This window comes from Vigna unguiculata, chromosome 4 (genome assembly GCF_037176805.1).
Source record: "Vigna unguiculata cultivar grain cowpea cultivar isolate G323 ecotype 2 chromosome 4, ASM3717680v1, whole genome shotgun sequence".
In the NCBI taxonomy this organism is placed as follows: Eukaryota; Viridiplantae; Streptophyta; class Magnoliopsida; order Fabales; family Fabaceae; genus Vigna; species Vigna unguiculata.
This window is the reverse complement of record NC_140795.1, coordinates 10,456,577-10,482,167: the sequence shown is the minus strand read 5'-3', so window position 1 is coordinate 10,482,167 and position 25,591 is coordinate 10,456,577. Positions and strand designations below refer to the sequence as shown.

The 25,591-nt window shown below is 36.3% G+C and overlaps 1 protein-coding gene and 2 pseudogenes across 2 annotated transcripts; all 3 read right to left on the bottom strand.

Moving 5' to 3' along the window:
* Nucleotides 1–213: 213 nt before the first annotated feature.
* On the bottom strand, nt 214–1,955 carry LOC114180283 (uncharacterized; annotated as a pseudogene). The gene is made up of 6 exons (XR_003603660.2): nt 1,715–1,955; nt 1,389–1,639; nt 1,078–1,295; nt 902–991; nt 720–821; nt 214–636 (listed from the first exon to the last, which is right to left on the bottom strand). The product of XR_003603660.2 is annotated as an uncharacterized LOC114180283 (transcript).
* Nucleotides 1,956–4,691: 2,736 nt separating this feature from the next.
* LOC146886770 (uncharacterized) lies at nt 4,692–5,529 on the bottom strand (annotated as a pseudogene).
* A 1,269-nt stretch (nt 5,530–6,798) lies between these two features.
* LOC146886769 (uncharacterized) lies at nt 6,799–17,842 on the bottom strand. Its single transcript, XM_085672219.1, has 2 exons — nt 10,212–17,842; nt 6,799–7,008 (listed from the first exon to the last, which is right to left on the bottom strand). Exon 1 carries the CDS (start codon nt 16,965–16,967, stop codon nt 15,564–15,566), a length of 1,404 nt encoding a protein of 467 aa, XP_085528345.1. The 5' UTR covers nt 16,968–17,842; the 3' UTR covers nt 6,799–7,008; nt 10,212–15,563.
* Nucleotides 17,843–25,591: the final 7,749 nt, after the last annotated feature.

Genomic DNA, 25,591 nt, shown 5'->3' with positions numbered 1-25,591 from the left:
ACAACATCAACCTCAAATCATGAAATCAACATGCATATACTAAAATAATTTATTACTAGATCATTGACCTGCACAAAAATCATGATTATTTGGTATTTATGATTAACTCACACTGATACAGTATAATTCTTGTATCAAAAATCACATCATAAATAAGTACAAAGATAATTAGTTTTAATCCATATGGTAGGAGGAGAAAGTGAAATGAATTGCTCATGTAATGCCTAATTGCCCCGTATTTGGACATATTTGGCTGAGCATTTCCAAAGGCTGGACATAACTTACTTGTGGTTGAGGATCAAAGAAGGCAGTTAATTCATCAGGGATCTTTCCTTCCTTCATTATCATGTAGGCTTTTAGTGCATCCAAGGTGGTTTGAATTTGGGATTCTAAATTAGTTTACTTTTGTGGCCATTGATCATAAGAGGTTGATGATGTGGCAACACTAGATGAAGCAATGCTTAAATCCGAAAGTCGAAGTCTTGTATTTCTAAATGAGTTAGTAGGAGCTGCTCCGAAACCCATGCATCGCACCCTCCCAGAATGCTCTAGGCCTAACACTCTACCAACAACATCATTAGGGGAAACCTCTGATTCATCATTAGTGCTTTGAGTCAAACCCACTTCAATTTATTCCTATGGGCATACAACAATATGTAGTGAAAACTCTAAACATTGAAGGAAAACAAATGAAAATATCATATTATGGTACAACTAACCGATATAGCCTTTGCCACATCATTTACAAATGATCCATCCTTTCTTTTATGAGTATCAATGTATAACTTTCCCCGACTAGGCAGCTGTCTAGTTTCCAAAAACTAAATAAAAAGAGAAGTTAAGTTAAATAGTAAAAATAAAAAAAAATAGTAAAATTTGTCATGTTAACTAATATCATTACCATCTCATGTCTTCTTCTTGACATAGGGTTAGAACCACCGGTATGAGGAATTACTTGCTTTTTACGATTTTCTCTATTTTTTTTACAAATCTCTTATGAACAAAAAAAATTGTAAGTTCACACAACAATAAAAAAATATCTACACAAACAATTCACACCATTCAAAATAATGTAACTTGTACCAATGTTTCTGGTTTTAGACGATAAGTAACAAAATGAGCCTATTGAGTTTTGTCTATACCATTTGGCACATTACTTATGATTTCATTTTTGCTTTTTGTTGGATCATAGAACTCATTCTATAAATTCTGCCTATGTACAACCCACTTCCTACCAAGAGTTAGTTTGCAATACTTTGTGCACTAGCTTCACCAGTCTTAAAACAAAATCGAGGCTTTTGAAAAAAGAAGACATAGTTAGTGTGTAAACATTTGAGCAAATGTAACATTTGCAAAAGATATAAGGTCATACATGCATAAAGATATACCTGTAATATTTCCTTAAAGCGTTCCAAGAAGTAAGTGTCAGGCATGCCTGTTTTCCCAGACCATCTTTCAAAATTAATTGGAAACAAATTACAATCAATTGCCAATGTGCCACAATATCCTGCAAGCACGCCTTGTCCTTCCCCAATTGCCATGCCTAACTCATCAAAGTCCACAATGATGCGTTCCCCACGAGGTAAGTTATTTACTTCTCCTACCTTCACCTTAATTTTCTTGATAACTCCTTCTAAGTCTTTAACCATAAAACACTTACTTAACCATAAAATTTTAAAAATTATGGTCATGTAAAAATAAATGTGACATATACCTATTGCATGAACAATCCAATATGATGAAGATTCACGTCGAACATGTTGTGTAGATGTTTCGGGTTGTTGTGAGTTCTCAGTGGGCAATGAGGAATCTATTGGTGGTGTTGTGATCATTGAAGTGTTTGATGAGGTTTCATTTGTTGGTGTAGGATTTGTTGATGGTAAAGAATTAGTTGGAGGTTGAAGTGATGATTTCTGTGGATTTTGGAAACGCTTCACCTTTGGCATGGCTACATATATTTATGAGAAACCAAAAGTGAATCACAACAGTGAAAACTAGATATAAAGAATGCATGGGGAGAACTGTACGAATTCTAATTTAACTTCTAAAATCCTTATTTCTATTTGGGTTTCAATTTGGGCTTCTATCAGTTTTGGTTTGGGCTTGTATGGGCATAAATTGCAAGAGAAGTAAGTTCTACACTAACTAAAAGCAGGACATGTTATGATAGTGAGACCCCAAAAGTGGAAAACAGAGAATCTCTTGTTATCATCACAAACATAACAATGGAACCAAGTCTGCCTTTTCATCTGGAAAATGGCTTGAAAAGAGATGGGTCTTTGTAAACCAGTTAGAAGTAGTGATATAGGAGAGTCTGAATGCCAGAAATTGGATGAAAAAAAGTTGATTATGGTGTAGTGTATGTGTATAGAGAACTAAGCCACATTTTGTTCATTGTATGTGTGTAGAAACATATGAGTAATTTTGTTCAGTGAAATAACTATGCATTCCTTAAAGAATCATGGTTTATTAAAACTTAACTACCTTCTCAGAAGTGACTACCGAATGTTGCTCTTTCAATTTCAGATTAATGAGAACTCACTAACCTGTGATTTCTGAGCATGTATACCAATTATGGAATAACTTGTAGTATAACTTCAGTAGTTGAAGCAATTGCACTATAAAATAGAGATCTAAGTACAATCAGCAGAAAAGAATAAAACGGATTACAAAACCTTTATGCTTTTAGAAAATAGTTCTATAGTTATATTACTACCATTGGAGAGATTTGGACTGTGAAGCATCATATCTTTTCAGGATTCCCCTTGTCTTGAATACCAATTTAAGAAAAATTGCAGTTGTCCCTCCACGGTTTCATGTTCCAAAATAAAGTAATTTTATATTTGCACAAAAGAATGTAACTTATGCTACATTGTAACTAATCTAGGATCTTGCCCCACCTCTAAACACTTTACCTGGTCTTACTTGCATAAAATATATCAAAGGAAATTAACAAAAGACAATGTAACGAATAATAACTACAAAACCACTTATTGCTCCAAAAAAAAACATCACCTTACTTCACTTCCACCCTTAAACCGATTTAACTTTTCTATATCAATTTAAGGGATTTCATAAGGTTTATATTTTGTTCCATTAAAGAGTTAAAGAGAAGGTCTTATTGTAAACCAGATCGAAAGGAACATATATATCTGTTTATAAAAATCCATACTTCACCAAATAAAAAGAACGCATAAATTACACATCAGAATTAAACAAAATGTTTTTCAACTAGATTTTTTTTTATCATTACCCGATCAATGTTTCGAGCTTATTCTTGACATGGCATTACTCTTGCTTTACCTGTTGCAGACAATTGAGGCTCCTACAGCAATTGTAATATATAAAATTGTGACCAAAGCTAGAAATTAGGCCTTGGTGATATTCAAACTTTTGTGCTACTCTTTATAGGAGTCTAAAATTTTGAAAATTAAAATACATTGTCTGAAGATAAATAACTTAAGCGTCTATTTTATGTTCCTTACAAAAGTTGCAGAAAGCAATGCAACAATTCTCTACCCCGAGCCCCAATGTTGTGGCCATACAGAAAATTTATCTCAGCCAAAGTTTATAACCGAAACTGAATTGACACCACCTCTTTTTTTCTACTAAGGCTAACATCTAAATCCATACTCTTATATTAATACATTGATCTGTTACCCTTCTGCTAGTGAACACGATCATCATCTTTTTAAGTTAATACTTTTATGTTCTTTGCACAAGCAGGTGGGAATGTGGCTTAGTTCATGTATTGTTCTCTGAAAAGTTAATATTAACAAAGTCAAAAATATTCACAAGTAAAGCTCTAGAAATACAATTGATAAACAAAATACATGTGGAGCCTTCAATACATGCTCTTTGTTGCAGACTTCAGTTGATTCTGACGAGATGAGGTTTATAAACTCTACAAGGACAAATTGGTTAACATCTTAATTATTGAGAAAAGTCAACTAATAATATGAACCAGAAAATTCTAAAGAAAATTCTATAATGACATATTATCTACCTGTATATAATGAGAATTTGTTATACTTTTCTAGAAGCTAATGGAATGCAAGAAACTGTATATAAGTTGTGACGAGAACCAGAGAAGAAAGAGAACTAGAGAATAAAGAGTAGACTTTTTATTATAGGTTTATATATATGTCTTTCCTAACTTGAAATTGATAAGAGGAAGCAACATATAATCACCTTAAGAAAATAACATTAAGAAATCAAACATGAGTTAAGTATACATGCATTGAAAATAACTTTGAATATAAAAAATCATTACTTTTATGAAAAAATTTATTACTAATTATTTTTTCAACTCATACATTTGAGTTAGGGATATCACCATCTAAATGGTTTATAGCCAATTGCAAATATTCATTGTCATTACTATAAAATTTCTCTAGCTCTTGATCTTGGTATGGCTCATTTTCATATACCTCTTCTACTATTTCTCCCATTTCATACAAATCTCTTGGCTTTAAAGGCACAACAACACTCCATCCTTTATTAACCACATCATCTATATAATATACCATTTGTGCTTGAGATGCCAAAATATAAGGTTCATGGTATGAATTAGTCTATCAAAGTTAACACAATTAAAATTCCATTGATCCTTTTTATATCCTCTATCTCGTGTAGTATCTGCCAACTTACACTTGAAAAGAACAACTTTAAATTGACCATAATAATTAAGCTCAATGATATCCTCCAACTTTCCATAATAGGATAATGATCATTGATAGGATCAATGAAGTGTATTTCATACATATTCATGGTGGAAGATTGTATGGAATTAAAAACATTGGTCAAATACTATAAGTAGAACTCATAGTACCAAAAGGATTAAAACCATCACTAGCAAGGCCTAAACAAACATTTTGAGGATCAGAAGCAAACTCAGGATGCAATAAACTAGATGTTTTCCATGCCTCATCGTCCCTTGGATGCCTTATGAACCCATCCTTGTTCTCTAAAGAATGCCATCTCATATGCTCTACAGTCTTAGAACACAATTAATCTTTGCAATCTTGGTTTTAATGGAAAATAACACAAAACTTTTGCAGGCTTCTTTTTCTTCTTTTTTGGGTTCCATCTAGATGTACTGCAATATTTGCATGTTTGCAAATCTTTTTCATCATCTCTTAAATATAACATACAATCATTCAGACATGCATCTATTTTGGTATAGTTAAGACCAAGTTTGTTGATGGTTTTCTTAGCCTCATAAAAAGAAAGAGGCAACTTTGCTTCATTAAATGCATCTTTTAACAAATCTAGGATCATAGTCATTGCCTTGTCACTTAATCCACACAAAACCTTGATGTGATATAATTTGATTACAAACTCTAATTTTGTGTACTTGCTCCCGTCACACAATGTCTAATTTCCATCATTGAGAAACTCAATAAACTCATTATGATCCGCCTTTGACCTTTCATTAAAAACATCATCTACACCCAATGGTTGTGTTCTGCCTAGATTAGTACATTCTTGCCTATAGTGCCCAAATGCTTCATTGATCATTGTTTCCATTGGATTTTCGCAATGAAATGCCTCTTGTATATCAGCTTAATTACTAGAAATATCTTCTACTTGTTTCTCACCATGAAGATTCCATATAACATAATTTTTTGGGAAATGCTTTTAAAATCAAGTGCTCCTCAACTACGCCTCTAGTTTTCCATTTCATAAACCCACATTTGGGACATAGGCACTTAATTGTATCTCCAACAACCCCATTTTCAAAAGCAAAATCTAAAAAAAAAATTAAACCAAATGAGTATTCAACTGTATTTCGAGGCTTAGCAATCCAAGATTTATCCATTCAAATAGATACCTAAACAAAATGGCAATGAGTATTTTATAAAATACACAAACACTTATAAAACATAGAAGAATATAAGAAATATGGTTCACCAATAACTAAATATGTAACCCTTTCATTTTAATCTTTATTTACAAATTTTATTTCATTTTCTCATAATAAAGAATTTCTCATTTGAAATGTTACACATAACCAATGTAAACCGAATTTCTCATTTGAAATGTTACACATAACCAATGTAAACCGGTACAAAGAAAATAAAATTTGAGAACCAACTATTAAGTTGAAGCCCATTATGCATGTAGGAAGAATAATGATAAAAATGATAATGTGCCCTAAAATTGAATTATAAATTCTTTAAATAATACTAGTATGTTTTTCTTATTCATAAATTTAAATAAATCATTTTATTTTTTAAATAGTTATAATCAGATAAATATAAAGGAGATACTAATAAAGATACACATAATGTATTATAAAAAGACTATTCGAAAAAGTAAATTATATTCGACTAATTGGTCAGGAAAAAGCTTAAATATAAGGACCTCCATTATAGAAAGATAAATAATATAATCTTTAAAATGGGTACTATTATGGTATGTATCAAGTAAAAATGTTTATTATTTGTTTCTATAAAATTTGTGAAAACAACATTGATTGAGAAATGGTGACACAAAACTATGAATAACATTATCCAAAATTGAATAAAGGCTAAATAAAAAGTATCATTCCCTCCATCTCTCCATCCAAGGGGTGTATGTTCAAGATAGACGAAACAAATAAAACAAATATCACTATGAAAGCAAAGTTCATGCTACAATAATAGTATGGTAGTATAGTTTAAATTTGCAGTTTTACTTTTAATAATTAGTTAGCTATAGTTATAAATCAATTTAGTGAATATGAAGTTTGTAACATCCTAGGCGGAAATTACTTATTAAAATAAAACAAAAATAAAATTTAATAAAACAACCTCATTTATCATTCAACAATTTCCCAAAACGCGGGAATTATTTAAAACCTTAAGTTCAACGCGCCAAAACAGATAAAATAATTCGCATTAATACTGTAATACAATTAAAATGGTCTATAAAAATTATTACAATAACACCATAGTCCAATAAAATAAACTAGTGAGAAAATCCCCAAGAGATCCCCACTCCGTCGCTATGCACTTGTCCGCTCACCTGCATCAACATCTACTCCCATTAACAAGTTACATAATCATCGCCACACACACAGAGATAGGGTGAGCTCATTTAAATAAAACCAACCAATAAAATATTAAATATAACATCAAAACATTTAAACCCAGGTTAGTATTCTTCTCCCTTTTTTCCTTACTTCTCCACTTCCAATACTTTCATTAGACGTCTAACATTTCTATACCCTTTAGGTGAGAACAATGATCGATCTTTGCTGCACGAGTGTCTACTCGCCCCTCCAACTACAGGCCACCACCTGATAGTCCACACGTGGGAATAACCTTGCCACAACATCTCACCATGACATCAAGTGGAGCTCCCCGAAACAAACATAAAGTTTGTAGCTGTTCTAGACTACCAAAACTCTATCAGAATACTCTGAAGAGGGCAATCATCCGAACCTCGCCGTACGAGCCACAACTCGTACACTCCACTGGACTTCCTAAACCACCAGGCTACAACCTACAGTGGTCACGTGTTACTCCAATACGAATTACACTCGTAACTGGACCCCCAGCCAAAGCCTCGCATCATGAACATCACCTAAAGCTGTGTAGAAACTTTTCCTCGCGCACCTTCACTGAACCAAAACCGCCTAGCGCGCATCCCACGTCGCTAGGCGGACACTAGGTCCAAACCGCATGGCGGGCATCACACACCGCCACGCGCCTGCATCATCATCACTGCACTGTCACCGCCGGGCGGAATCCACCATGTCGCCACCATAGTTATTCTAGAAAACTATGGAAAACCATAATGATAAGACAAGTCTGCGAAAAACCAGATTTTGGATTCGGGAGTCGGTTACGCGTAGGGAAGGTGTTAGCACCCTACCTCGCCCGCCTGAGGACGGTACCTTTAATTAAAAATGAAAGTTGATGTGGTTTTCAAAATATTAATTTTCCCCAAAAATAACAAGACAAAAATGCTAAAAGAAACAAAATATTTTTTAATTTTTTGGGTTACGTAGTTCTTTAATATTAATTTTTTGACCTTGGTCCTACGTATTCTCATTAAAAATTACAAATCAGGGTTACGTAGTTCTTTAATATATTAGAAAAAAAACGATTGAGAAAATGATTAGATTTTTTTAGAGTGAACCTAACAAGACAAAAATGCTAAAAGAAACAAAATATTAATTTTTTGACCTTGATCCTACGTATTCTCATTAAAAATTACAAATCAGGGTTACGTAGTTCTTTAATATATTAGAAAAAAAACGATTGAGAAAATGATTAGATTTTTTTAGAGTGAACCTGACAAGGACTGGTCTTGCTCCTACGTATCTCACAATGGAGAATCAAGGATCACATAGTTCTTAAAAAAGACTTTTTGCTTGAAAATGTTGATATTTTTGTATTTTGAAAATTTTGTATTTTTTTGGTGTTTTTGAGATTATTTGAAATATGGTGTCCCACGACGCGAGCAGTCGGACAGACACTAAAAGAGAAATAAAACTATTTTTGGTGCTTTTTTAGAAAATAAGTGTCACACGGTGCGAGCGACCGGACAGACACAATGAAGTAAAAGAGACCATTTTTTTATTTTTTCATTTTTCTATTTTTTGCAATTTTTTATAATTTTCAAATATTTTTTTTTCAAAAATAAAAAAAATAATAAAAATAAATAAATAAATAAAAGGATGAAATTATTTAAGAAGGATAAAAATGGAAAATAAAATATGGGGGTCCATGAATAGTTAGTGGGGGTGCACAAAGTAAACACAACAACAAACCCAAAAACAAAAGACAAAGATATGGGGTGCATAAGTATCACATGTGGGAGGTGTCTGAAGTAACAGGTGGGGTGCGTGCAGTAAATAAAGGGGGTGTGCTAAGCAAACACAAATAGATCCAAAACATCAACTAGGAGGGGTGCAAAGATTGAAGAGGGGTGCACGAAGCAAAAGCGTCTCAGCCCAAAAACAAGATTTGCGGTGCATGATATCAACTTGAAAGGTGTGACAAACATTAAACGCAGTCCATATATGGGGCTGCAGAATAAAAAAGAAGGGGTGCACGAGAGGTGGGCTCAGATGTGGCATGTGGAACCCAAACAACCTAAACCCTAACTGCTAAAGAAAACAAAAAATAGCCAAGCTCTCTCTCTATCTCTCTCGACACCGCACGGGTCACTGCCCACCAACACACCACCTTCACCTCTGCTTCACCATGCCACTCCACAATGTCTGTGCCGCCACCGCACATCCCTCCACCAACGAGAGGTCACGCCGTCAACGCCAGTCACCATCGACAGTGTCGCCAGCGAGAACCCAGCTACCTGAGTCACTTCTTTTCCTCGTTCCTTCTTCCCGCGCACGAGGCTCCTTCGTCGCACCTCCGTAGCCAACCAAGACCTGCCACCACCGTACCGACCACCACGATCAGGACACGCGAGCACCATGGAAGCCCAACCTCCGGCCTTCGCGACCCAGATCGTCATCGCTGCGGCCCAAGCCTTTCATTCTTCTTCTTGCGCGAGACAGATGCTCAAGCTTCGCTCCCTCTCTTCTCAGGCGTGGCTCGAACGGCTTCCGCTTCGTTCTCTCAGACCACCACGACCGAGGCCGCCATCGTAGCGTCGTCGCCGTGAACTAGAACACTACTAGAGATTCTAGTTCAGTTCTCTCCTTCCTCACATCAATGCGGCTGAACCCTAGCACTAGTTCGCGCACTACTCGTCTCAACGCGATGAGTTGAGGGATAAGGGGTTTTGTTTTGTATACAGTGATGGATGGGTGATGAGTCTGTGAAAAATGGTGAGGCAAAGAAAATAATGGTGATGTGTGTGTATGTGAATCTCTAAATGTAGGTTGAAACGAAGTCTTGATGTTAAATGAGAATGAAATGAGATAATGGTTGCGCTTTGGATTGAACTGGTTTGGGTTATGCATGCACAGGTTGGGTCTTGCGAGCATAGGTGAAAGAGAAAGGAGTGTAAGTATGAGACCGTGAAGGGGAGAGAAAGTAATGGGAATCGTGGGATCAGTTTGCGTTTAAACATGCTCTTTTTCGTCACTCAAATAACAGCAAGCAGCAGAGCATAGCATGACCCATGAACAAAATAAGCAGCGACATAATGCACTACATCATATCACATTCATACCACATTCATCTGAGAACAAAATACAACAAATCCAACATACCATGTCATTCTAGCGCAAGTACTCAATGCATAAATTTTACCTCTTGAAGTTGCTCCTGGTTCTCTTGTTCTTCTTACTTCTCCTCTCCTTTTTCACTTTGTTCCTCTGAATGTGAATTGTGAATATGAATTGGATATGAATTCTCTCCCCTTTTTTCTTTCTTCCTGCTGTGAATTTATCCCCCTGTTCCCCATCGTTTTTTTTCTTATCTTGAGAGATGTAAATTGGTATAAAGTGGTGGTTGCTTGCCTTGTTCTGTCTGCAACAGAGTCCATTTTCCCTCTTCAATCAATTCATTCATCTTCGTTCAGTCACCATACAGTTTCCTTTTTTGTATACTAAGCAACAATAGTTCAGCCCAGCACGAGGCAGGCACCGAATGAGGAAAGAGCTAGGCAACTAGCGACACCAGAAAATTAAATGCTTTGCATAGTTTCTCTTTACTATTTTTTTTCAAAACTATTTTTTTTTTGTCTTCAACCTTTTTCAGTCCGTATCTCTTTTTTTTTTAAAAAAAATAGTAAAAAAAATAAAAAATAAAAATAAAATAAAATAAGATAAAATAAAATAAATATGAATAAAATAGAAAAAAAAGAGAAGAGAAATAAAAAAAATGAAGAGACATAATGAAAATCAAAGTAAAATCAGATAAGAAAGAAAATAATAATAATAAGGTAATAAAATAAAAGAAAATACAATCTGGACGAAATTGGGTGTTGACAGCTGTCCCTCTTTACTTAGATTTTACTGATAATATGAAAATTGACTTTTCGTAATATCATAGTAAAAAATGAGTAAAGATAAAAACACTAATTTCGTTCGGATTTTGATAGGGAAGACGATGAATAAAAACCGAATAAAAAGGATGCGATGACCAATTCTAAGAAGAGGGTCAGGATCTGGAAAGTGAAATGAACTCAACCATTCCTAAGAAAAAGCTCTTATCCCAAAGGGGAGAGAGAAATCACTAACCATTCTATTAGAGAGGGTTGTAATGTTAGACAAACTTCAAATTTTTATTTATTTTGAATTTTGAAATTCCTTTTCTTCTTTTTTTTTAGATTTTGCTTTTTTCTTTTTAAATATTTTTTAGATTTTTCTTCTTCTTGAGATTTTTTTTTATACGTGAATGAGACCATTCCAAAGGAGAGGGTTATGAAGAAAGGAGGATAGGGATAAGGTGTCGAAACCTTGGTGCAGGGATCAGGGTGTCGTAACCCCGATATGCAAGAGAAACAAGGTGTCGTAACCTTGGTGCAGGGATCAGGGTATCGTAACCCCGATATGCATGAGAAACAAGGTGTCGTAACCTTGGCGCAGGAATCAGAGTGTCGTAACCCCGATATGCAGGAGAAACAAGGTGTCGTAACCTCGGTGCAGGGATTAGGGTGTCATAACCCCGATATGCATGAGAAATAAGGTGTCGTAACCTTAGTGCAGGGATCTGGGTGTCGTAACCCCAATATGCAGGACAAACAATGTCTCAAAACCTCGATACAGGGATCAAGGTGTCGTAACCACGATATGCAAGAGAAACAAGGTGTCGTAACCTTGGTGCAGGGATCAGGGTGTCATAACCCCGATATGCAGGAGAAACAAGATCTCAAAACCTTGGTGCAGGGATTAGGGTGTCGAAACTCTGATATGAAAAGACAAATGCCTGGTGAAAAAGCTGATTGTGTCTTGTCTCTTATTCTTTTTATACATGTCTGAGTCAATTGTTTCATTTATAATCGTCAAATTCATATTTATTTTCAATGTTTTTATGAAATTGAGGAATGTCATACTTATTGAGGTGTAATGCTCAAAATGTTAACTTGACTTTCTCTTTCGAAATATACGTGCACGCTTGCTCGGGTTCATTGAAAACTGAAGGATGTTTGGGAGGATTTTAAGGAGACTGAGATAACCATGTGGGCACATCATTTCTCTTACACTCCTAAAAGGGGATGTAATTTGTGAATGTCAGGGTGAAAAACACAAGAAACCCAAAAATTGCCCCAGTTTTGGTATATGGGAAAGGCATGTGAGGATATGGATCAATGAGTGTTATGGTGAGATATTCACGTGAAACCCGGAAAGCTGCCCCAACTTTGGTATTCATAGAAGAATTTTGATTGAACAAGGGGTTTTGTTTCCAAATATGGGGATTCATTAGCGTTAGGGTGAGAAATTTATGTGAGACTCACCAAATTGCCCCAGTTTTGGTGTATGGAGGAGAATTTGAATGAATAAGGGTGTTATTTCAAAAGAGGTAGTCAAAATGGAAAGGATTGACTGAAAAGGATTGGATGAAAAGGATTGCCCCAGTTGGTTTGTTTTCCCTTTGCTTTCTTTTGACTAGATGATAAGGAGTTCTCTTCTTCCTGAGACATCATCATTTTTTCATTCTTTTTCACTATTGCATTTTTTCATTCACTCAATTTTAACAATTGCATTGTGAGCCATGTCGCCTTATCAGAGAATTAAGCTTTCAAAAAATTAGAGCAATCATTTTTCAATCAGTGTGGACTTTATTTGGCTTGTAACATGACTATGGGTTGAAAGGTTTTGAAAGAAAGGACATAAAGGCCCAAATGAGTGTTTATCAGTTATCACTTTTGAAACTCGGGTTATCATATAGGTATTGTATGACTTATTTGTCCACTTTTTGAACGCTACACTTTTCTCAGATTTTATCTCCATTTTTCATTTGTCATCACTTGTGATTTCTTCCTTCTTCTTTTTTTGCTTTTTTTTTATTCTTCCTTGATGACTCCTTCATTTGATTACTGAGTGCTTTGTACGCGCATTTTAAGCTAACCTTTACTATAATGATAACCCTTGTTTGAGAACATTTTTGAACAAAGACTTATTTTTTGGCTCAATGGGGGTAACAAGGGATAATTTTTACTTTTACAAATATAGAAAGATGGCCACACATCATTTCAAATTCAAATTGCTTTATTTTCAAAAGATTAACTCTACGACAAAACTTGATGACCTTAACACAAATCGCTTCTTTTTTGTTTTTTGTTTTTTTTTTTTTGCTCAAACTGCCCTCTTGGGTTTTCAATCTAGCAAAATTATTTGATTTATCCCAATGGATTAAGAGATCACCTTAGTAGCACAAGCGAGGATAACCTTGGCAAATTTGCCCCAATATGAAGGTTCGGGTTTATTAATGTGGGCGGTAGAAATGATGTTATGACAGATCCTTTATTTTGGGAAAGCGAAGGGTGAAGGATTTCAAGCAATAGGTGTACGAATATTTCAAAAGAAAACACCAAGTAGTTCCTGATTAAAACATTTGACCTCCAAAAAGCATGACACCCCATTATTCTTTTCTTCTTTTTGATTATTCATTTTTCTCTTCTTTTTTGTTTTTTTTTTTGTTCCTTTTTTAGAAAGACATGAATTTGACGATTTGCAAGAAAACCAAATGACTCAGAACGCGTTGCTTTTAACCTCCATTTTTTGTCATTACTTTCTTCATTAATTTCATCTTTCATTCTTTTCCGCGACACCCTTTTAGAACTTGTTTTCAAGTAAAACTAGGAGAAACCTCATGATGACTAAACACAACGAAGTTCATGAATGAAACCGTGTCGTTAATGAGCAAAGTCCTCATAGCAAGCAAACAAAACAACATCAATTTCACTGTTACAATGAATTATGCTTTCTTATGTGGTCCTAGAGCCCACTTCTTTTCTCTATAGCATTTGCAAAGGCGTTGCCATACCTTGCCTCAATGGTGAGTTGATTTCATTCAAACTTTAACTGTCATGAATCAATCAAGGACTGCACTTTACACTTAAGTCCCCAACAATTCTCGGTTGAATGACCAATAGCCCCTCCATGATAATCACATCTTGTATCTGCATCATAAGTTTTGGGATACGGGGGCTTGACAGGCTTCATCGGGCAAATAAAGGCCAAACCTCTTTGGAGAAGACTTGGGAGCAATGTTGCATAGGTCATAGGGATAGGAGCGAAACTCACAAACCTATTGTCTTGATTAACATTTCCCAGTCCAATGGTTCAGTGGGAAGTTGAGTCGGGGTCAGATCTCAAATTTTGTCCTAGAAAGGCTCCAGAATGAGGGTAGGTCAAGGGTATTTGAGCAGTGGGACGTGATTGAGCTTTACCATCTCTCCTCTTCCTAGGTTTAGAGCTGGACTCGTTCACACTCGCTATCATGGTAGAAACATATGCGATCTTCCCTGTCTTCACACCAATTTCAATTCTTTCTCCAATTATCACCAAGTCTGCAAAGCTTGAGGAAACATTACTCACCATACGCTCATAGAAGGGTGATTCCAGAGTGTCTATAAACATAGTTGCCATCTCTTTATCAGGCAAAGGTGGCACTACTTGAGCAGCAATCTCTCTCCATCTTCGAGCATACTCAAACTCAGGCAACTTGAACTTTGGAGGTATCACCATGTCTTGGACCAAGCATAGTCCAGCAGCATCACTAAATGCAAAATTCCTTTCCCCTTCTATGGCTGTCAGCCTCTTCTCAAGCATTTCTAATTTACTCTCTTCGTCCTTAACGTCCCCAGGTGCAGCGACATACTTCACCTCGTGTTGCTTTGCCTCTATTATGTTCACGATATCTGGATGAGTGGTTTCCCTAGAACATGTGAAAGTAACAGCTTCAAGTTTATTTTCTTCATCAACCGCACTGTTTTCGACATTTTGAATGTAAACTTTCCTCGAGTCCACTCCGGGGGGTGGAGTGTAATTTGAGGGGAGGCTAGATGGAGGACAAGTTGGGTTTTCCTGAACTATGTGTTGTTATTGTGGTGTGCATGTCTCTCTAGGGTTTTGCATGGCATTCAAGGCCTCCAAGATTTGACTCATCTGACTCCTCAATTGTTGGATATCGGCCTTCATCATTTCTTGGGTTTCTCCTTGGTTTTCCATGATTTGGCGATAGGGTCGCGTCCTGTAGGGTGTCTTGGAGATTTAGCCATATTTTACTTTCATTTTAGTTGAATTTTATTGAGTGAAATGGATAAAGAAAGAACAAAAAAATGAAATGAAAAGAAAGAGAAAAGATGATATAATGCAACCAATTCTAGTTAGAAATTATAAAGTTGTGAAAACATCATCACAAGCATAATGGAGACTAGCACAAAACAGAATCTACAATGTGATCCATACAATAAAACATCTATAACATTTAAGTCCACAATGTTTGAAATACAGGAAGTCATGATTAATTATCTTGAGCCCTAGCCATCACATTCTTCATTTCCTTCATCAATTTCTTGCAGTGGTTCAGGAAAGCTTCAATCCCCTTAGGTGGGTTAAAAATCGGCATTGCAGACTCAGCATCAGCTAATAACTTAGGGACATTTTTGATGGCTCCATTAGCGAGGGAGGCTAGCTGCGAGAAATATATCTTCTAGTGCTCTATAATTCGTCCTTGTTCCACGACATATTCATTCGTTTGAATCATCAATTCTCGATGTCTTTTTTCTGATTTTGCATGATGCAAACGTTCTTTCTCTAGTTTCGCCACTGCTTTTTCCACCTGCTGCTCGGCATCATTAAGTTTGATCTGTATGTCCCGCAACTTTTCCAGTGCTTCTTGCTTATCCCTCTTGAATTCATCACACAAGTCTTTTCTAACACGCTCTGATATCTCTGTTATACCCCACTCTAGGGATTTCCACCTCAGCTCAGCATTAATTGATGTTAGGTCTTGTTTCTGCTTTCTTATAAATTCTTCATACACGCACTCGCTTTCCATCTTATCATGTTTGAGGTTTGCATAATTTTGTTGCAGGTTTTGAAGTTCATTGGTCAATGTGATATTTTCCTGCTTCGTCCTCTCTAATTCTGCCCTCAGCAACTTTGCTTGTTGAACCTCAGCATTCAACAACCTCTTTTCAACATTCGAGTCTGGAGAAATCAACTTGAATGGCAACTTGACTGCCTTAACCCTTGTTGCGAGCCATTGGTTGTAAGGAATTCTTTCATCAACAGTCCATGATCTTGGGTCCCCCTCTGCACGAACAATATTGCCCCAAGCGTCTCTAATTTGGTGAAGCACTTCAGCAAAAGTCCCTTCCTCGTAATAAATTCGCAATGTGGCGAGGGATGCAAGTGTTGGCGATCCTCTCATAGGATACCCAAATTGTCTTTGTGCTAGCAAAGGATTGTAATTAATACAACACCGGATACCCATGAGGGGCACATTAGGGTAATTGCCACAATGGTATATGATATGCGATCTTTGTTGCCAAGAAACACACCATCTAATCTTCTCCTCACTTAAGCTTGCACAGAGTTGTGCCCATTCATTGACCCCTTTTATCTCTAGTTTACATTGTAGTAGCTCCTCCACAGGACATGTAGCATTCAAAGTGCCCTTACTCACACGAGAGATGAACCATACATACAACACCGGTAAACAACATAACATCTTCCTTCTCTTAAGCTCATGACATTGATTCAAAGTCCCATACACCTCAGCTAGAATGGTAGGGACAGGATTTTCAGAACGACTTTTGTATCCCACAAATGCATTCATGGCAGCACAGTCAACAAAATTCTCGACATTAGGAAAAAGCATGATGCCATAGAGGATTAAGGCCAGTACATCCATAAATGTTTCCCATTTTTCCCCCGCAGCTAACCGGTGCAAGTACCACTCGAGGTATTCTTGAGGAATGCCCCTTGTTGTGCCCTTAATTGTGAGTTTGCTTTCCAACTTCATAGGGTGTATCTTCATTATTTCAGACAACATCAAGACAATGGTATATTGTCCGAGGTAGTTATATGGAGCCTTGCCTTCGAGAGGCATATCCGAGATCTGCTCCAATTCCTCGATTGTTGGTGTCAACTGAAAGTCTTGAAAAGTAAAGCATCTTAGGGGTGGGTCATAGTACTAAGCTAAAGTAGTAATCGCTATGTTTGGACCTCCACCTCTAACAGGTTCAACAAATTCCCATATTTTCCCCTGAATGCATCCCTTTGGGTCGACTTCATTCTCTTCACTAGTTCTCGGAGACAACTCAGATTACCTTCCTTTGCTTTGATCGATATCCTTTTCTTCAAAGTGTCTGCACTTGAATGCTCCCCGTCTCCAAATCCCATGTTAGTTTCCATTTTCTTTTTGAGGACTTAATCACAACTTTATAATTTGCTACCTAGAACCAACAAAATGCGACAAGATCATGAAAAAGTATGGAGCAAAAAAGAAAAGGAAAGAATGAGAAAATAAAATAAAAAAAGATGTACGAGATGATAGGGTGATATGTACAAGATGCATAGACAAAGGCTGAAGATACAAATTAGAGTTATAAACCGCACTCATCTCCCTTTGTGCCTTAGTAAAGGTTCAACGCTTAAGATCTAAGGCGAAGTACATGCACTCACAAGGATGGTTTCCTAGTACCTAATGGTTGAGGTCATTAGAGCTATGGCCCACTCCATGGCATTTCTCACAACAGTTGGTAGTCAACAAGAAGTGAGAGTACCAAAGGAGAAAACAAACTCTACTTGGGGTTCTCACAATGACCACTTGGGAATTTCATCCACTGTGGCACTACTACACAATCCCCTCTAATTCTAAGTTACACAGACCCGGGTACAGGGCCCCACTTATGATATGCATAATGTGTGTGTGTGAAGGGAGAATGATGCATACCCAAACCCCCACTTGCAAAACAACCAGAAAATTTCCCTGGCAGATATAGTGCAATTCCAAAATATACATCGAAATAAACAAAGTAATCCACACACAATTGATCCAAGAAGCAAATATGTACAAACACATATAAAGAAAAGAATACACAAATAAAAGAGAGGGGGAAAGAAAACATTAGGAAAATCACATCAAGTTTGCATATTTAATTAAATGGCTTGACTCTCTAGCGTCCCCAGTAGAGTCGCCATCTGTCGCAACCGAGATCGCGACGAGACGACGAACCAAAAAAGAAAAACGGGTTTGAAAAGAGATTTGGGAGTCGCTACCATAGTTATTCTGAAAAACTATGGAAAACCATAAAGATAAGACAAGTCTGCGAAAAACCAGATTTTGGATTCGGGAGTCGGTTACGCTTAGGGAAGGTGTTAACACCCTACCGCGCCCGCCTGAGGGCGGTACCTTTAATTAAAAATGAAAGTTGATGTGGTTTTCAAAATATTAATTTTCCCCAAAAATAACAAGACAAAAATGCTAAAAGAAACAAAATATTTTTTAATTTTTTGGGCCCGATAAGGGTTGACCTTGGTCCTACGTATTCTCATTAAAAATGAGAAATCAGGGTTACGTAGTTCTTTAATATATTTGAAAAAAAACGATTGAGAAAATGATTAGATTTTTTGAGGGTGAACCTGACAAGGACTGGCCTTGCTCCTACGTATCTCACAATAGAGAATCAAGGATCACGTAGTTCTTAAAAAATACTTTTTGCTTGAAAATGTTGATATTTTTGTATTTTGAAAATTTTGTATTTTTTTGGTGTTTTTGAGATTATTTGAAAAATAGTGTCCCACGACGCGAGCGGTCGGACAGACACTAAAAGAGAAATAAAACTATTTTTGGTGTTTTTTAGAAAATAAGTGTCACACGGTGCGAGCGACCGAACAGACACAATGAAGTAAAAGAAACCATTTTTATTTTTTGATTTTTCTGTTTTTTGCAATTTTTTATAATTTTCAAATATATTTTTTTTCAAAAATAAAAAAAATAATAATAAAAATAAATAAATAAAAGGATGAAATTATTTAAGAAGGATAAAAATGGAAAATAAAATATGGGGGTCCATGAATAGTTAGTGGGGGTGCACAAAGTAAACACAACAACAAACCCAAAAACAAAAGACAAAGATATGGGGTGCATAAGTATCACATGTGGGAGGTGTATGAAGTAACAGGTGGGGTGCGTGCAGTAAATAAAGGGGGTGTGCTAAGCAAACACAAATAGATCCAAAAATCAACTAGGAGGGGTGCAAAGATTGGAAGAGGGTTGCACGGAGCAAAAGCATCTCAGCCCAAAAACAAGATCTGCAGTGCATGTATCAACTTGAGAGGTGTGACAAACATTAAACGCAGTCCATATATGGGGGTTCAGAATAAAAAAGAAGGGGTGCACGAGAGGTGGGCTCAGATGTGGCATGTGGAACCCAAACAACCTAAACCCTAACTGCTAAAGAAAACAAAAAATAGCCAAGCTATCTCTCTATCTCTCTCGACACCGCACGGGTCACTGCCCACCAACACACCACCCTAACCTCTGCTTCACCATGCCACCCCACGACGTCCGTGCCGCCACCGCACGTCCCTCCACCGGCGAGAGGTCACGTCGTCGACGCCAGTCACCATCGGCAGTGTCGCCAGCGAGAACACAACTACCTAAGTCGCTTCTTTTCCTCGTTTCGCGTGCGAGGCTCCTTCGTCGCACCTCGTAGCCAACCAAGACTTGCCGCCACCGTACTGGCCACCACGATCAAGACACGCGAGCACCATGGAAGCCCAACCTCCGGCCTTCGCGACCCAGATTGTCACCGTTGCACCCCAAGCCTTTCATTCTTCTTCTTGCGTGAGACAGATGCTCAAGCTTCGCTCCCTCTCTTCTCAGGCGTGGCTCGAATGGCTTCCGCTTCGTTCTCTCATACCACCGCGACCGAGGCCGCCATCCTAGCGTCGTCGCCGTGAACTGGAACACTACTGGAGATTCTAGTTCAGTTCTCTCCTTCCTCACATTAATGCGGCTGAACCCTAGCACTAGTTCGCGCACTACTCGTCTCAACGCGATGAGTTGAGGGATAATGGGTTTTGTTTTGTATACAGTGATGGATGGGTGATGAGTCTGTGAACAATGGTGAGGCAAAGAAAATAATGGTGATGTGTGTGTATGTGGATCTCTAAATGCAGGTTGAAACGGAGTCTTGATGTTAAAGGAGAATGAAATGAGATAATGGTTGCGCTTTGGATTGAACTGGTTTGGGTTATGCATGCACAGGTTGGGTCTTGCGAGCACAGGTGAAAGAGAAAGGAGTGTAAGTATGAGACCGTGAAGGGGAGAGAAATTAACGGGAATCATGGGATCAGTTTGTGTTTAAACATGCATTTTTTCGTCACTCAAATAACAGCAAGCAACAGAGCATAGCATGACCCATGAACAAAATAAGCAGCGAGATAATGCACTACATCATATCACATTCATTCCACATTCATCTGAGAACAAAATACAACAAATCCAACATACCATGTCATTCTTGCACAAGTACTCAATGCATAAATTTTACCTCTTGAAGCTGCTCCTGGTTCTCTTGTTCTTCTTACTTCTCCTCTCCTTTTTCACTTTGTTCCTCCGAATGTGAATTGTGAATATGAATTGGATATGAATTCTCTCCGCTTTTTTCTTTCTTCCTGCTGTGAATTTATAATAAGGTAAACCAAAGTAAAATAAGATAAAAAAGAAAATAATAATAGTAAGGTAATAAAATAAAAGAAAATACAATCCAGACGAAATTGGGTGTTGACACGTAACTATAGAATATTCTTTTACGTAAAACCTATTAAAAAGGTACTTTAATTTATTATATAAGGCATAAATCTTAATATAACTTATATAAAACCTGCAAGCCCCTTTTTAACATAATTTTCGTGTGCTATGTGCTACAAAAATAAAAATGGAAATCAAATTCGCGTGTGGGTCCCATGGCCAAGCATGATCACGTGAGCTACCCTCAAAGGCTAAGGAGAAGAAAAAAAATATAATTTATGGTTTATATGCATCCGCGGGTCCCGCACAAGCACCAAAGCAATATAACTATATATATAATCACAATTTTAGAAGCCATAAAAGCTGCACACCACCATACTAAGTCAAACCATCTTTACAAGCCTAAGAAACCAAAATATGATTATGCCTCTGGTGGAAAAAGAAATGTGAGTAAACACATTTTTACGAACCAATAATTTTCTTTTTTCTTTAATATATTATAATATTGCCGAAGAAGCAAAATGGCATGAAATCAAAACACTGTAACTGATTTACAGAGAACCCCACAGTGACGTGACCCTCATTCTCATTTTATGTTTTATACGTCAATCATCAAATGTAACAAAAGATACCAGTTTATGTGAATATAAACACCCAAAGGTTGGCTTCATTCATCAACCAATAAGTAAATAAGAGAACCCCGTAAGGTCAGCTCCTCTACGAACTAGAAACAAGATAAAACTAGTGGCGTCGCCTGGCGGGCCACGCAAAGCCGCCAGGCGGTTCAAGAAAAATATCCAGAAATGGGTTCTGCGACATGCGTCGCCTGGCGGTTCATTTGACGCTGCCAGGCGGTTTCTGAAAATTTCCAGAAACGCGAGGATTAAAACGAAATATGGCAGCACAACATCATAGAGTCATCTATTTTAAAGCAAAATCATATAATTAATATTGTAAGACAAGTGGAACTCTCCTAACCTGGATTCTTTTGCTTAAAATTTGAATGGCTCTCGATGTCCACTTGCTTCCAAAGGTCTCTCTTAGTCCTCCTGAAAAACGCCTCACAGATTCACCCAACTCACTCTCTTCACTCTGATTTCTCTCCCTTTTCGTGCAGTAGCAGTCCAGACCAAGAAAACCCTCTTTATCCCTTCAATTTGTCTTTTAATTACTTCTTAATGAAGGTTAATTAACCAAAAACGAAAATTGGTTTTAATGCTTGTGATAAGTGTCATTCAAGACCATTATGGGGTTGTTTTTCAGCCCCTTTGGCTGCCTTAAGTGGTTGTTAGGTTCTCTACCTCTTTCTCTTCTTTGTCAAAAATCAAGTTTAGCAAAAAGAAAACTTAATTTAGGTCTCACCAAGGTTTGAACTCCTAACCATGCAAATATTAAGTCAATGCTAAACCATCAAGCCAATTCATGTTTCGTGATAACTAACATAATTCAAATACTATATTCTTACTTAGCACGCACGTTCATATTATTAAAACAATAATGATTAAATAACACATAAATGGCAAACATAAGACTTGAACCCAAGCCCTCTCACACAATTAAGTACCCTCAACCACTTGAGCTAGTACTTTTCCACATCACATCAACCACTTTTAAATGTCATAAAGGCTTCCACGACTCGCATTTATTAATTGATTAATTATTTAATTAATTAAATTTCACAGATCTTACAAAGTTGTTTAGTTTAATTTAGAGCCAGTTAGAAGTAGAAAATTAGTTTTACTTTACTTGCTCTATTTTAGGTTTGTTAGCATTGTTATAATAGTGTTTTGTAAGTTTTAGTATTAGGATATACTTTAGAACAATTTTTAAATTTTCTACAGAATAAGACAAGAATAAAGACATAGATGGTAGTTGTTCTTCTATATAGGCCACACATATAATGCTAGTTTTAATAATATAGGACACACAAACATGATAAACGACAAATGAATAAAGAGATAGAGAATAAAACCAAGATGCTAGTTGAGATTAGGTAATGAGTCCATTAACGAATGCAAGTAAAAACAAAAGTGAAGAAACACACTAATTGACCAAAAGTGAGACTCTTAGAAAGCATCGACCAAGAGATGCGGCAAAAAAATGACTTGAATTTTGTGCCACAAAAGTTATCATGCCACACAAGAATTAAGATTAAAATCAAGCATATAATAACAAGACCTACTAGCCAAGTATAGTTATATAAAATACCAAAAGATAACCAGTAAATCAATGCAATCATAGCTAAAAACGTAAGTACATACAACTTTTCATCATCACCCTTGCACATTTCATTATTAAATATACAATAGCACTTGCTATTTTCAATACCAAATATAAAAATTGTGAGCATCATAAAGGCTCCACCAACAAATACAGGTGTAACTAAAATGCATAAGTTGACTTAAACATACTGAAGAAGTTTAATTCACTTTATCTTATTTTGTTCACATAAAATAGCCAACAGAGCAAAATTAACCTTAATGTTTATCTACTAGAGAAATGAATAACTACTGGGATAGGTCAAAGAGGCAGCACCCTTCAATAGCAATGTCTGAATCGCCTGTTAAAGAAAAAATAAAACATACATCCAATACTTCTACCTCACACAGTGAACATAAAATCTTAACCAGGAACATAAAATGTATATCAATAAGGAACCTCTATGTAACAAAAAATTCCAATTGTACCTTGACTCTATAGAAGCCACTAGACCACAACCACATGTGACGGAGGGCCAGAGTGACGGAGAGGGCATAACCAAGCTGAATCACAAAGTCAATGATTCGCTAAGAAAGAGGCTACCACAAAGCAACCAAGATGACGCGACGAAGACAGCACCGACGAAGAAGGCATGATGGAGACGGCGTGACGAAGACCGCTGCAACGGAGGCTATGACATAGCTTAATCGCAGAGCGGAAGCGATTGATATTGGCTGAACGATTTGGTTGAACATCCACTATGAACTTAGGTTTTCGAGTGAAAGGGAAAAATTCATTCAACTTTTCTGATTTGGGAGGGAACACAAGAATTCACTCCGAGAAGAATGTGTTGCAATCTGCGGAGGTCATAAACCACCTAAAAAAAATAAAAACCCCCTTTATTATCCGCTTTTAGAAAATCCATCATAATTAACCCATATGATCTTTATTTGTGGAGGTCTTTTTAACCTCCATAAAATGACCCACGCTATATATCTTTTTTTTTAGTGTAATTACATACTAAAATGTTAATGTTGAATGTGACGGTTGTGATTTAAGTGTTTGTGAAAACTTGAGTTCTTAAATCATTGCTTGATTTGATCTATGTTGATATTAAATTGTTGAATATGTTATAATATAAGTATTTAATTTACACAGAATTGTAATGTTTTGGATTGTTGATTTGTTATGATGTGAATTTGGATAAGAGAGTTTTAGATTGAACAATTGAATAGATTGGTCACTACAAAAAACACAAGGTAATGTTGGGTGCAAGTTTTTATGAGTAGATCAACGTTGAGCCTCACCATGGCAACGTTGAGTGCTGGGCGCCAGTTTTTGGTGTTGGGCGCTACCTAGTTTTCAACATTGCATCTTCTTGGTAAAATGAAGATTTTCGCTTTGTTAACCATAAAATCAAGCTGCAATTTTGATAACTGGTCATAGACATGTGAATATTCATTATGAATTATGGGATCTTTGTTTTAAAGTTTGTGGTTAGAGAAACGATTTTCATTGTTGGATGTACTTTATGTATAACGCCATTTGCCTTGTTTTCTTATTTTTGTTGTTTTGATTACTTTGGATGTTATGTGTATGATTAAACTAGATTTTATAGCTTTTATTGTTATAAATTGAATTGAATATATGGCTATGAGCATGAGTTGTGTTGTTGATGAAAGAATTTCAAGGAGAAATTCAAAGTGGTGGTATTTTCGCTTTGTTAACCGTAAAATCAAGCTGCAATTTTGATAACTGGTCATAGACATGTGAATATTCATTATGAATTATGGGATCTTTGTTTTAAAGTTTGTGGTTAGAGAAACAATTTTCATTGTTGGATGTACTTTATGTATAACGCCATTTGCCTTGTTTTCTTATTTTTGTTGTTTTGATTACTTTGGATGTTATGTGTATGATTAAACTAGATTTTATAGCTTTTATTGTTATAAATTGAATTGAATATATGGCTATGAGCATGAGTTGTGTTGTTGATGAAAGAATTTCAAGGAGAAATTCAAAGTGGTGGTATTTTAGTGTATGCATTGACATAAGGATTCATTATTGGGAGGTATCCTTTCTTTAATAACTACTTACACTTAAGTATACTAGAATAGTGTAGTCACTAGAATTGATCACGTCCTAGGCGCGAAAGGAATTTACCTTATGAGTGATTGGGTGATAACTCCTTGAGGCCAAACTTTGCAGAGTTTGGGAACCACCACAACTGTAGGCCACCAAGGGATTCGATCAATTGCATGTATCCGGATAATTAAGTTTAGTACTGCTTATGTGATTATAAACATAAATATGTTTTATACCATGTTTGTAGGTATTTGGCATGATTTAAATATATGTATGAATATTTCTTTTACACGCTAGCTTATCTTGTTGTGTATTTTATGTCTTCTTATGGAGTTTGTCTCTTTCTTCTGCGATTATCACCTATTTGGTGGTAGCAAATGAAGTTGCAGGTTTAGAGAGGCACCTTTAAAGAATGAGGAGCTATCAATTAGAGTTATAGGTCTTCAGGAATTTCAGTAAGTGATTAGTTTTGTGTAGGGTTTGTTAGTTTAAGTTTAAGCGTATAAATGATATATTTTTAAAGTCCTATCTTTTGTAAGACTGTATTATACTTTATACACAGGATTACCTGCTTTTGAATATTATGATGAAGCATTCTATTTTATTAGTTTGAAGCTGCTAAAATAGGATGTTACACATAACCCGTGCAATTAATGAGGAAAAGAAAAAAGAATCAAACATTAATTTAA